General features: G+C 33.0%; 2 protein-coding genes across 2 annotated transcripts; one reads left to right on the plus strand and one right to left on the minus strand.

Moving 5' to 3' along the window:
- Nucleotides 1-650: 650 nt before the first annotated feature.
- On the minus strand, nt 651-2,548 carry LOC106409269 (phospholipase A1-Igamma1, chloroplastic-like). Its single transcript, XM_013849926.3, has one exon. It carries the CDS (start codon nt 2,388-2,390, stop codon nt 801-803), a length of 1,590 nt encoding a protein of 529 aa, XP_013705380.1. The 5' UTR covers nt 2,391-2,548; the 3' UTR covers nt 651-800.
- Nucleotides 2,549-7,107: 4,559 nt separating this feature from the next.
- LOC106411080 (photosystem I reaction center subunit psaK, chloroplastic-like) lies at nt 7,108-8,249 on the plus strand. The gene is made up of 3 exons (XM_013851765.3): nt 7,108-7,458; nt 7,763-7,846; nt 7,920-8,249. Exons 1-3 carry the CDS (start codon nt 7,375-7,377, stop codon nt 8,145-8,147), a joined length of 396 nt encoding a protein of 131 aa, XP_013707219.1. The 5' UTR covers nt 7,108-7,374; the 3' UTR covers nt 8,148-8,249.
- Nucleotides 8,250-15,171: the final 6,922 nt, after the last annotated feature.

Below are 15,171 nucleotides of genomic sequence, written 5' to 3' on the forward strand. Positions count from 1 at the left end.
TGGGTGTTTTATTAAATTTTACTAAAACATGGTGATTTTACGAATATTTAAAAGCTATAATAATATATTCTTTAAACAGTAATAATAAAAACTATTGGAAAGCACACAAATATATATATATATAGTTATGGTAATTCAAATTTGAAAGCCCAACATAATTAACTTAGTTGACTAATTGGGCCACTCTGTCATAATATTATGATTTGTGCATCATATTAAAAAAAAACGTGGACCATCTGGTAAATATCGAAACCCATCATGCTTAACCTTATTACCCAGCATATAAATATGATTGTTATGTTTTTTGGGTTAAAAAAACCCGAATCTACACTGTTTTCTTTCTTTGCGATTTCCGGAAAGATTTATAGCGAACTCCAGCTCACACCGTTTCCGCCGATTTAATTAGATAATCACACTTATACAAATCTAAAACAAATAAGTAAACAATAATAAATATAAACACTGCAAATTGAAAATAATATCCGCGCGGGCGCGCGAGTCAATGTCTAGTTATGCATTACTTTCACAACTTAGATCTATTTTCATTGAATTCAAATGTTTGATTTTTAAACAGTTTACAATTTGATAGACTTGAATTTTAAAAACTTAATTAATTATAAACCTTACAGAATTAAAATTGCAATAGTAAATTGAAAAAAAATATCCGCACTTAGCACTGGTCAAACTCTAATATACTTCCACAACTTGATCTCTGTACATTCACTTTAAATGTTGTAACCAAAACTCACAAAAACAAAACATTCAAAAAACGAACAAATGGAATTGAAATATATTATTTTTCATAAGCTATAAATTGGTCTTGGTCCGGTCGATAATGGAGAGGGGATGTCTTCTGGCGCACGGACCGGCTTCACCCACCTACCGGTCTGTTTGTTAAGGATCAGACCCTTATGTGCCACTTGGTACCAACACTCAGGTATTCTCAGATGATCCAATAACATATCTGTGCTCTTGTTCACAGAGGCAACGTCTCTCCTGGCGTTAACCCTAAACCCTGATTTCTTGCGGTGGAAGCCATCCAAAACATGGAGATACACCTCTAGATTGTGACACCCCGCCAGATCAGAATCTTGTTTTATATAAGGGGAACTGAATACATCTAGCTTAAGCTGCGTTCCAACGTGCCTGTAGACCCAGCTGAGCCTCGAAGTTATGGGGTTGAGTTTGTTTAGAACCTTGTTGAACACGATACCTGGAAGTTTAGGGACAATGTCTTGCTTATTCACAACACGCAAAACCTTAACACCTAAACTGTTCATCCTTTCCTTGAAAGCCAAGTTACCTACTCTCGGCGCACCAAACGAGATCACAGAAACATTACCAGATAACTCCGGAACATCTCTGGCTGCCTCGTAAGCGTTCATAAGAGCCAACGCGCCTCCAAGACTATGACCGGTCACGGTTAAGCTCACCTCTTCGCCTCTATCCGTGAAAAACTTCACTAACCGCTTCACTTCCTCCATTGTCTGCTCAGATGCACTTTCTTTGTTGTACCTTGTGAGCTCGCTTTTGGAGTTGTAGATACTGAAGAACCCGCTTTGCACCTTGACCACATTCTTGCCATGTTCACTTTTACAATCGAACGGCTCTTTACTAGTTCTAAGATCCATGAACCATTCAGTAGGAGTCACGGTTCCACGCCACGCCACAACAATGTCTCTCCGACCGATCCTTAACGACTCTCTGTCTCCACTCACAGCGACAAAACCCATCCAGTTCGAGTCTTTGCTCCATGTCTCTCCCAAAGATGATCTTAAGAACCACTGGGGAACATCGACATGAGACATGGCGTAGATGTATTTGGTTACCTTGTAGCCATGTCTTGTTAAACCAAGCTCTTCGAAGAGTTTGTTCCTGTTGTATCTACAGCTTCCGCAAAACTCAGATAAAGGATCGAAATCGAGTGAATCATAGACTGATTCAACGAACTCTCCATATTTGGTTATCTCTCTCCTCAGCCATGGATGCAGAGGATCAAGAAGATTCTCCCAGTTCTTGGAACCGTGAAGCTCACGCCACGCTTTGGATATGTTTTCCCTTGGAGACGCAGCTGGAGTCATCATATCCCCGCGGTCTAGAAAATCAGAGGCTGAATACTTTGGAAGCTGAAGCAGATAAGCCAGAGAGTTGGTGGCGTCGTTGGAGATTTTGCAGATCCTCCTGGCCGTTTGGGCTAATTCTTGTTCTTGATTTCTTGATTTCATGTGTGTGAGGCGTTTCTTGGTTGACAAGAAATTCGGAAGATGTGACCTGACCCTGATCTTGATAGACTTCCATGCCAGCTTGAGCTTTTGCTTCAGTTTCCAGGATCGTTTTGTTCGTCTTCTTCTTAGCTTTCTCAATGGAGTTTTGATCGTTGACTTCTCCATACTTTGACTTATCTTATCTGTCGAAGAATTATTCAAGTGATGTAGAAGTGTTATATAGACGAAGGAGATTGATATGTTTTGGAATTGATCTCTAAGTGTTATTCAAGTGATGTGTGTTGTAGCAAGAAGGAGATTGATATGTTTTGGAATTGATCTCTAAGTGTGTTATATAGACGAAGAAATCTTATATGATAACACGCGCATATACTGTATGTAGCTTCTAGGAAGACACAAAATCATTGATGAAGAATAAATGTTTTGACCCGGTCCAATTTATTACATCGTTCGGTACGGACGGTGACTGTCGGTCTAATACTCGGTTTAGTTATAATTATGAGTAAGCGCAAGTGATTAACTAATAAAATCAGTCTCGGTTAAGATAAACCAGATCCAACAACTCCATCTAGATGAAATTAATTTTCTAAACTTCTCTTTGATAAGAAAACGACATCTTCAATTTTTTCTACTTAGTTGGTCAAAGTAATAATAATACGCCTTGTTGACAGTGTCTTCTTACCATTTATTCTTTGGCAGCTTGATAATTTTAATAGTTACGGCTGCTTAATCATACATACAAGAGCAAGAGTCTGCTGTGTCGGCTTTTGTGTTAGGTTATGTAGTTCCAATTTTCTTGTTAATAACAGGCCAACTAATGATGATTTACAATCTTATAAATATTCTGTATTCCTATATGTAGATAGGAGCATTTACATAAAAACAAACACAATATCTGACTATATATTTTGTAAAAACGTACGTATATTAGAATGGAATTTATTTATTTTTTTTGAATGAATGTTAAATTTTATTTACCAAAAAAGTCTTTTTACATCCTGTGTAATCCTCTTTAAAAACTAAGATCAAACTTTAAAATATTTCTAACATTCTATTTAAAGTCTGGTTTGAAACCAAAATTGAAGAGCAGTCTCTAAACCTCTCCTCTTCCTTGTACTCATCAAACTCAACTTGTTTCTAATCCCCTTCTCAGTAAACTTTTGTAGCATGGCAATAGGTAAAGGTTTCTCCCCATGCCTGATACGATTTCTCTCCCTCCAAATAGCATAGATAGCAGCCTGGAAAGCATATCTAATGCAGAACATTCCCTTTTTATCCAAACTTCCACTTGTAACTATCCTCACCAATGAAGACCAGTTGATGGAATAGATACCCAGCAATATACCCTTTGCGAGATACTCCCATAGCTGTGAAGCATAAGAGCATTCGAAAAACAGATGATTGCGAGTCTCTATAGCAGCCTTACATAGCACACATGCAGTATCAACTCCTTGGCTCCATTTCATAATCCTATCCATTGTGGATAGTCTATCCTTCATAGCCAGCCAGGTTGTAAATGCAAATTTGGGAGTTGCTTTTGCAAACCAAACACCCCGAGACCAGTCACACTGCACGTTAGTCTCCCTTATCATCATCCAGGTTTCATTAGTTGAGAAAGCCCCTCCGAATCCCGACCTCCGTTTCCAATTACTGACATCATCTCTCTCACCCTGAATATTACTTCTCACCGAATCAAGTATCCTTTCAACTTCTTGAAGAATATCTGATCTGTGGCGCCTTCTTCTACGCAAATTCATGATCGCTTCCTCGAGAGTAGCCTCCTTTCTTATACCCAAATCTATGATGCCTCTCTCACCCAAAAGATCAAACATCACACCTCTATCCGACCAGCAATCATACCAGAATGATATATGTCTTCCATTCCCAATCTCCATTTTGTAGAAATATTTTGCAATGTCCCTAAGCTTCAACATCTTTCTCCACATCCATGATCCCATTTGAGAGTTTGATTTTACTGCCCAGAAACTTCTCTTCTTCAACAAATACTTCTTTATCCATTTACCCCATAAAGAGTCAGCCGAAAGCATCCTCCAAATTAGCTTTAGACCATACACAGTATTCACCTCTTTTAAAGCTCGTACCCCAAGACCTCCTTCAATCTTAAGTTTACAGATTTCCCCCCAATTAACCTTTGCACCAGTTGACTTCAAAACTGGTCCTGTCCAAAGAAAAGAGGCACATAACTGCTCTACCTCCTTCATACACCTGCTAGGAAGTCTGAAAACAGATGCCCAGAAGTTTATTATACTCATAAGAACTGATTGAATCAACTGAAGCCTCCCCGCATATGAAAGAAACCGACAGGTCCACGAACATATTTTCCCCCGAATCCTTTCCACCAATGGAAGATAGTCAGATCTCCTCATTGCTTGGGTTAGGAGAGGAAGCCCCAAGTAGCGCACAGGAAGTGTACCCACAGCAAAAGGAAAGTTGACCAATATACTACTCTTTTCCTCCTCTTTAATACCAGCCATATAGATAGTCGACTTCTCAAGGCTTATACACAGTCCCGACCATTTCTCAAACCCATCAAACACTGATAATGCCCCCTCTATAGACTCTCTTGTCCCTTCCACAAATACCATTAGATCATCCGCGAAACACAAATGAGTAAGAGAAAGGTTCTTACACCGAGGATGAAACTGAAACCTCCTCTCTTGCACTGCCTTGTCTATTTTGTGTGAGAGAACATTCATGCACAAAACAAATAGGTATGGGGAGAGCGAACACCCCTGCCTCAATCCCCTCTTGCTCTGAAAATACCCCGCAAGCTCTCCATTCACCTGAACCGAGAACGAAGGAGTAGAAATGCAGAGTTTGATCCAGTGAATATATCTCTCCGGGAATCCTATAGCTTCCAGACTTTTGAGCACAAAACACCACTGCACTGAATCAAACGCTTTTGAAATGTCTATTTTCATCACGCATCTCGGCGAGACAGACTCCTTTTGATAATCTTTCACCAACTCTGTTGCTAATAAAACATTTTCCATTAGCAACCGACCCTGAACAAAAGCAGATTGACACTCAGAGATGATGCGCGGGAGCAACCTCTTTAGCCTGTTTGCTAAGATTTTTGAAACCACCTTGTAGAGCACATTGCAACAAGCTATAGGCCAAAAATCTTTCATCTCCAGTGAATCAGTTTTCTTTGGCACAAGAGCTAGGATTGTCGAATTTACTCCTTTTGGTAGAAATCCATATCTAAATACTGATTGAACAGCAATAGTGAAGTCCTGAGCAACAATGGACCAGGAGGTTTTGAAGAACTCACTGGGAAAACCATCCGGACCAGGCGATTTGTTAGACGGCATAGCAAACACAACTTTACGAATCTCATCTGCAGTAACCTCTGCTTCCAACAGAGTACAGTCTTCTTCTGAACACCGAAATTCTAACAGCTCCTTCAGTTCTTCAATAGATGCACCAGTATAGCCATCAGGTATACGGTTAAGAAATTCAGAAAAGAATTGAACTGCTTCTTCTTTTATATCCTTCTGCTGAGTAACCGTGCTCCCATTTTTACACTTTATCTCCCTAATGGAATTTTGCGCTTTACGAGAACGAATGGCATTATGAAATGTCGTATTATTTTGATCCCCCAAGTCTAGCCAGTTAAGCTTCGCACGCTGCTTCAGAAAATCCTCCTCCAGACTAGCAATATGAAGCCAACGTTCATAAGCAGCTGCTTCTTCCTGAATAGCCAAGTCACTTGGCATAGCAAGAGTCTGATTTTGCTTCTCACATAACAACCCGTGCGCTTCCTTTGCTTTCTTGGTGAGATTCCCCAACTTCTCTTTTCCCAACTCCCGAATGAGTGGCTTCAACCCCTTTAACTTCTTTGAGAAACGAAACATAGCAGAAGTTGAATGGAATAGTCTCGGAGTCCCATCCCAATACTCCCTCACCAAGGGAAGAAAAACTTCCAATTTTCCAATAGCATTTACATATTTAAACGGCTTCCTCGGCTTTTCTCCAGTAGGAAAGAGATTGATCTTACATCGTAGATGGTCAGAGCAACCTCCCGCCTCAAAGATTGAATAAGCAGACGAGAACCTCTGGATAGCAATATCATTAAGCAAAACTCTATCCAGCTTCTTACAAATAACACCCACCTCTCTCTTATTGCACCACGTAAATTTAGCTCCTTGATAACCCATATCAGAAAGTTTGCAGTGCAACGCCATTTTTTGAAAATCCCTCATACCTCCTGAAATTCTACCAGCCTCCAGATAAGCAGAACTCTCTTCCCCATCCAAAATCTCATTAAAATCTCCTACTATCATCCAAGCTTTACCACTAAACATAGCAGAGTCTTGATGATGACACAAATCCTCCCAAAGTTCCACCCTATCTTCAGCCAATTTTTTTGCATAAACTCCAGTGTAAAGAAAAGCTTCTTGACCCTGCAGCTTAGAATGGAATTTAAGACCAAACAGTTTGACTTAACTGATCCTTTAATTTTCGGTCTTTCATTCTTGGAGTTGGTAGAAGCAAAAGAAAAACACAACATTGAATTTTCAATTTTTCATCTAGATTTCAATGTTATTGTGGAACTCAAAGTAAATTAAATTAATTAATAGTTATACTGTGTGAAATAGAAGTAGACCGGTTGACCAAATAATTCATTTGAGATTTCGTTGAAAGTAACTGAGGATGAAAATAATTGACTAAGCTCGAAAGTCTCTTCACGGAAAGTTCGTCCGAACGTCGATGACTACTAAATCAATGTCTGAATGATGTGTATACTTCCTATTCTCAGTTGTACCCCTTTGTCTCGTAAAATTTACGTAAGATACCACTATCCCTAAACTTCTCAATTATAAATGGGCCTCAAGTGAAACCCGAATAAGAACAGGTTCAGAAACAAAATCTGCGGTGTGAATGTGATATGATAATGACACGACAGCCTTATCTAGAGTTAAAATTCACCAATAGCTATACGACGCGTCAGCAAGAGGTAACAAAGCAGAATCCATTCTGTGATCGCCAAAGCCACACGATGATTCTTGGCTAAATCATTTTAAAGACAAATAAGAAGAAAAAAACTGGTATAATCATAAATCTGCAACACAGATCGCCCAAGATAATACAAGTTTTTTTCTTCGCGAAAATAAGTCAGAAGAAAATGGCGAGCACTGTGATGACTACACTGCCTCAGTTCAATGGTCTTAGAGCCAGCAAGATCTCTGCAGCTCCTGTTCAAGGCCTGGTTAGTAATTTTCATTTGTTTTTAGATTTAAAAAATGTGATTTCATCATCGTCTTCTCACTTTTATGAAACGTACAAGCATTAACAATTTTTTTTTGCTTAAAATTTAAAAATAAAGAGTTTGACGGTCAATTTTGTCGTTGATTATTATATGTTTTAATGGTAGATTCATTCGAGATTATTTGTCAGATTATATGAATAATTTTTATTGATCTAGTATCAAGTATATCACACTGTAGAAATAATTTGTTGTAAATATCCTAAAATTAATTAATTCTTGATTTTCTTATTGAAAAAAATCATAGGCAACTGTTCAGCCCATGAGACGCAAGGCAAATGGAGCTTTGGGTGCAAAGTGTGGTGACTTCATTGGTTCATCAACAAATCTGGTAATTGAAGAAAAATGAAATGAACATTTATTCAAGTTTAAGCAATGATTGATGTTAGATACTCTCTAACTAGATAATGGTAACGTCGACAACCCTGATGTTGTTCGCGGGGAGATTCGGACTTGCACCATCAGCGAATAGAAAAGCAACCGCTGGACTTAAGCTGGAGGCACGTGACTCGGGTCTACAAACGGGTGACCCAGCCGGGTTCACGCTCGCTGACACTTTGGCTTGTGGCACCGTTGGTCATATCATCGGAGTCGGAGTTGTTCTTGGCCTCAAAAACATCGGTGCTATTTAAAACTTCTTTATTGTGTATTTGTAACCATTGTAGATTTCTAAAACAAAATTCTCAAGAGCCTGAGGGGAGATCTAATGAAATCTTTACATGTCTTTATGTTTATAATGTTTGCATCGCATGCATATGTTCAAATAGAAAATACCACCAGGCTTGGAAGTTTTACGTGAGCTTCTAACAAGATATGAGATATACATTCATCAGATCATCTTCAAGATTATAGTTTTTTAAAACAATAATGAATACTCTGTCCAAAGTGGATGCAAATTTTCTTCTAAACTTCCCTATAACCTGAGCAACTATATCTCCTTTGGAGAGATATAACTTTGGTAGCTCTGGCAACGTTTAAGAAAACCTGATTCATTTGCGTTTCGTTCAAGATTTGTTCAGGCAAATGTGACAACTGGACGCAAGTTCCACAAGCACTCCCCAATTTCCCTTCACAGATCTTTATCCCTTACAAGATACGCCCAATTAGATAAAGCCTAGGCCCATAAAAGACGTAAACTTTTAGTAGCTTTAGGTCTTAGAAGCAAACAACTTGGAAAAATCAAAATCGACTTCTGTGTATTCCGATCGATGTGTACTGTTCCGTATTTTTGTTTATTTAGTCGAATCGTGTGCATGTGCAAACATCTGGAGTCAAACTCGGATCTAGCACATCCAAGCGTTTCTAAGGAAGAATATAAACTTTGGCCAATATGTAATAAATTGGTTAACTTAAAAAATTACAAGAGCTGAATACACAACTGAAATTTGAAACCAGAAAATAAATCTTAGAATGCAACTAGATTACAATATTTTTAATATTTTGGAATGGAATGACTAGAATGGTTGATTCCATTAGTTCCATATTTTTTTTTACCATTTGCTATGAATGGAATGAAATGCTCATTCTACCAATTCTAAGACTAATTAGATAAAATACAAAGAAAATTATTCCATAACAAATTTGTTCATGAATGAATGGAATAAAATTTATTCTATTTTCGGTTGTATTTCATTCCTATCATTCTATTTATTTGTGTTCCATTAATTCTATTTTAATTTACTAAATAGAACCCGACAAAATGTTGTTATTTTTTTATTTGGGATTTAATACTATCAAAAGAATGAAAAATTTGTCTCAGTTGAGCATTGAAACCAAAAGCAACAATTGCCAAAAAAAGAAAGAAAGAGACAAAGCCATATGAGTTGACAAAAAAAAAAAAAAAAAAAAAGACAGCCATATAAGAAACTTCCACTTGTGTCCTACTATGAACTTCGTTCGAGGTATGGTTTTTTTAATCAAAATTTTATGGACGTGCGGAGAAGCGTTGCGTAAGTGCAAAGTACATATTGTAGACTGCTACAATGTGTGATCTGAATAGAAGAACTATTGAACTTAACTTTTTCTTTTTGTGGTTGGAGAAAATTTAACACTTCTAATAAATGGTATTATAATGAATAATATGAGATTTTTTTTATCTGAGAAATAATAACATCTTATAAAGAAAATGACGTGCAGTTTAGTATTTTGTTGTAGTCAAATGAGGTTGGCTCAACCGGTTATAGGAGTGTTGCTTTCAACGCTACCTAACCGAGTTGTCATAGGAGGTACTGCTAGGAGAAGAGATGGTTTACGTTTGTAGACCCGCCACATAAAAAGTCATTTAAAACTAGTCTCCGATCCTACGAAGATTAGAACATTTCTAATGTAAAAAAACTATTTTTACCTCTAAAATAAAATAATTCCATAATGGATTTGGTTTTTATTCTAACCCTACTCTATTTTATTTTCTATTTTTTTGAGAAAAATCTACTCTATTTTGAAACACAAAATGAAATAATAAACAAAAAATAAATACATTATTTTATTTATAGAATAAATCTATTTCACTCCATCTCAGAGTAGAAAATGAAGTAGGCTAGAGCATTTGTTACTTCAAACTTTTTTAAAGTAAAAATTAGAGTAGGATCAAAGATGTTATCTCTTATATATTAAAAGACAAACATTTGACATTAATGTGTTCACACTATATTCGCCACATGGCAGTTTCACAATGATTTGAGAATGAGTATGCTGACGTGTCACGTGTAGAGAGTCTTTCAGCCAAACTCTACATAATTGTGTTCACACTATGTATTACTTTACGTTTTTTTCAATATAAAACTCACATACAAGGTTACACGGGTTATAAAAATGTTCCACACAGGAAGACAATTTGAAAAATATACTAATATCTAGACTTATTTTATTTTTACTTAATTTTATTTTAATTTTTTTATCTTTCATGTGTTATTTTGAACAAAGATGTCTTTTAATGTTACTTAACGGTATATTTATATATTTATATATTTATGAAGTATTTTAATACTATTCTTTTATATACACATACATGTGCACATTGACGTGAGCACCTATATAACTAAATATTCATTACAACTGAGAATTCTAACTCTCTTGGAAGTTAGAATATTCCTTTTTCTAATACTTCCTTTCACCATCGACCAAATTGTAATGAAATGATTTGTCTTAATAATTTTTTTCTTTTCCTTCAACTATTATCTAGATTTGATTTTTACTGCATTTATAAATTATAATATGAACCATTGATTCGACATCAGGACTGTCTAAAGTTCATATAACATGAAACCAAATAAATAATATTAGTTTTTGGTTAACACTGAAAACTCAATCATTTTAACCGAACAAACCAAAATACATATGGATTTAAAATTGTAGTTATATTTTAGTAGATTAAAAAATAAAAAAATCCAACCTAAAACCAAACCGATATCCAGATTAAACAGATCTAATGTTTTCTTATCTTAGAAAATAACGTAATTAATAATCTTATTCCGAGTAAGGCGCGGATTATTACCTAGTAGTTATTAAACAAAAATCTCTTAATACTTTTTTGCTTTACTACTTTTCAAATTAGTTAGTGATTTGTTAACACAAATTCGGGATAGTGCGTACAACTAAATCGTAGATGTAATATAAGAAAACAGATGTAAAACAAATCTTTATAATATGTCCTTTTCAGATATCTTGGACCGGATTATTTAATATACAAATATCCCCAACATGTTCACCCACACACCCACCACGGTGGACTTGGACAATCCCAGCAACAGAAAGCTGCTTTTAACTTTTCTTCTTTCTTAACAACAGGATTGTTTGTGGAAACATGTTTGGTGCAGTACGCTCAAAGCCTTAAAATGCGTCGTTGGATTAATCGATTCTTTCGTCCAAAGCTGTAAACTTTGACTTTATTTAATTACAAGACGTGTGTGTACTTTATATTCAGGTTGCTTCTTGGTAAGTAGCAGTTGTCTGAAATTTGATTCATCTTTTTGTATCATATTTTAATAATAACTTAGCGAGCGGATTTAAATTTTCGGTTTTTGGTTATTTATTTAACTAAATAATGTATTTATAATATTTGATGTATTATATTCACCAAGTAAATAATTTTTTTGGCATCTTAAACCATCTATTTACGATGAATATTCGATATCATATAAAAAATTGAACAAATAGACTTAATTAGATAATTGTAGACGATATATAAAAATAATGGTTATTAATGTAAAATATGAAGAAATATTATATTATGACTTAGTATGGCATAAAAGATTATAAATTAGTTATACATATTTAAAGAAAATAAAATGATTTTTAAACTTCTATAAAAAATTTAACATATAAAAAAGGGCGATGAATTAGTCATCAAATTATAAATAATTTCATAATTTTATTAATAATAAATTATTTATAGTCTTTTTTTTCGTCAAGATAATTATTAAATATTCATAACATTAATATGTTAAAAGGTCATATTATGAAAGTCCATGTTGTAACCGTTTTTTTCCGGGAAGTGTAACAAAAAAAATTACATTTAACTCTTCGTTTTGTTTAAGTTTGTGTCGGTAAAAGATTAAAAAAAATCTTTCTATCTTTTTCAATGTTCAATTTGAAGCTTATTATGCGGAAATCATACGCAAATATAGGCAATTGGTTGGAATCTCTATATCTTTATATTCTTATAAATTTTAAATTTATTGTTTCCTCTTCTGCAAGCAAATCAATTACCGAAGTAAGATCAATTGGTTGGAATCAAATCTATTCTTATAATTAGTGTAATTATGGTTACAATTTCTATATTTAATAGGTACATTAAAGATACGACATTGAAGATATTATGTTTTGATTAATAGAAGATATTGGATTTTGAGTTTGTATTTATTGATTTGTTTTTTTATAAAGCTTAGAAAATCAATGGGATGATTGGTTGGTTGATACATCCTATAAAGAAAACGAAAACTATAGGTGGTTTGAATATTGTACATTGATCGATGCATGATGTAAGTTGACTATATAAAACTTGAACATGATCATTTCAAACTAAAGTATAGGTAGGTTATATGCATTTGTTATATTGTAGTTAATATATTTTAAATATTACATAAGTCAAGTGATTCACGTTTTCGTAAAAATAAAATTCAAATTCATTATTGGGTAGTACTCGTACGTAATAAGCTACGTTAAATATGATGTATTTTTAGGTTCATTTAATGACATTAAGTTTAAATTTGATTAAGGAAAACTCATTAATTTAACTGGAAAAGACAAGCATTAAAATAGGTAGGTTTATTTAATTCTCAGTGGCATGGAAGTGTAAATAAATTAGAAAATTTAGGGGTGTTTTTTAATGGGTACTTCTCTTTTAATAATAGAGATACTAGGTGACTGGTCCGCACCTTGTGAGAACATAGAAAAGCTCGAAATTTTTAAAAGAAATTAATAGTGTTTAATTTTAGAATTTGCATATTTTATATTATCACGTTGTTAAAATTTGTTAAATATTTTGTGTGTATGTTGTAATTGTATTTTTGGATGAAATATTATATTTTATAATTTTTTAAAAGGGAAATGTTTAAGAAATTATGATAAAAAGTTGAAACATAATCCATAACTAATATAAATAAAAATGCACAATTCATGGTAGCAAAACAAATTCCAACAGAAATCTTTGAAAATGATTAAATTTTGTAAACAATGCTATTGAATTAAATAAAGAGAAATATTTATTTATTGCTAAAATTTATTGAACATAAAACAATATAAAATTTGAGTACTGTTATCGATTTTTTTTTTAAACTTTGTCAGTATTGATTGTTTTTGTCTATATTATTCACTTGTTAATTGAAGAAGAAAATAGCTTAAACAATTTAGTTATTTAAAATAAACCGAGTGTATCAACTATAAATAAATGTAACTATTTATTTATTTAGTAAATGATTAGCCAATAACATTTATATAATAATAAAAAAAATTCAAAACACAAATATAATATGAGGAAATAATATCTAGACATTTATCTCTATACTATTATTTGAGAAGTAAATTTTCGCAACGAAGCTTTCACGTTAAAAGTTAGAGTGATTAATATTGTTTATACTCTTAATGAATAAAACATATAATAAGGTAAAAAAATTAAGTTATTTGATTAGATAATTGATTAAAATTAATAGGGTAAGAATTATCCAAAATCTAATAATATATTTTAAGATAAAAAAGATAATTTATATTATCTAAAAAAATATTTTAATATTTTTTTTAAAATATATAACTAAATACTAATCAAGTAAAATTATTAATTTTATATAATTGAAAAGATAATATTAATGACTTTTAAGATTTATTTATATATAATGAATATAGTGTACAATGAAAATTTCGTAAAAAAAATAATATGTAATAATTTTCAACGGAAAATGAAAATAATAAATTATCATTATAGTCTTTTAATTAGTAATACATATATTAATAATTAAATATAAAATGTTTAGATTCCGATTTTGAAACTATATGTATGTTTAATTACCAACAACATGATTCACTTTGAATAAATAGTTTGCAATAGATAATCCAATAAAGAATGATAACAGTTTCCTAATTTACTAATTAAGAAACCAAAGAATAAACATTAAATGCAATATCAGTTATACTAAGGAATAGTAGTAAATACGAATAAATGACATACTTTAATAAGGAATACTACTTGATTTGCATATATATTTTATTCTATGAAAAATATATTTAATATTTGTTAATTATCTACGAAATTTTTATTTGATATTTTTCAATCAAATGTACATTTAATTAATGTTTCCTTAAGTTCCAAATGACCTTTTAATGCAGTAATTAATCCGGAATTTAAAAAAGACTTTTTCTTGGGTTCACCCCCTAGGGTGAACCTTTAGGTTCACCAACCAATAGAAAGTTGTCATTTTAGATCTAGTATCTTTTAATTAAGGAAACAAAATAACTTGCCAAATTATATTATGCTTTTAAAATAAAAAATAAAAAATTAAATAAATAAAAATAACAATAGTTCTAAAAAAAGATTATTTAAAAAAAATATTTATTTTTAAGATTTAGAGTTTAGTGTTTAAGATTTATAATTTAGAATTTATCCAAATGTTTAGTGTTTTTCCAAGGGTTTAGGGTTTACCTAAGGGTTTAGGGTTTACCCAAGGGTTTAGGGTTTACCCAAGGGTTTAAGGTTTTCCCAAGGGTTTAGGGTTTAGGATTAGAGTTTAGGGTTTAGTGTTTTGTTGACAACATGTTTAGTGTTTTTCCAAGGGTTTAGGGGTTGACCCAAAGATTTAGGGTTTACCCAAAGATTTAGGGTTTAGGATTTGAGTTTAGGGTTTAGTATTAGAGCTTAGGGTTTAGTGTTTTGTTGACAACATTTTTTTTTTTGAATTCGTTTTTTATATATTATTTTTATTTATTTTTAAATTTTATTTTGAAAAAATAATATAATTTGCAAGTTATTTGGTTTCCTTAATTAAAAGATACTAGATTTAAAATGACAATTTTCTATTGGTTGGTGAACCTAAAGGTTCACCCTAGGGGGTGAACCCAAGAATAACTCTTTAAAAAATATAGACATGTTATGATATAACATACTGTATATTTCTTGAGTTATATTAGGAATATAGACACGTTTCCATAAGCAAGAATAATAATCTT

Source organism: Brassica napus, chromosome C5 (genome assembly GCF_020379485.1).
Source record: "Brassica napus cultivar Da-Ae chromosome C5, Da-Ae, whole genome shotgun sequence".
Taxonomy (NCBI): Eukaryota; Viridiplantae; Streptophyta; class Magnoliopsida; order Brassicales; family Brassicaceae; genus Brassica; species Brassica napus.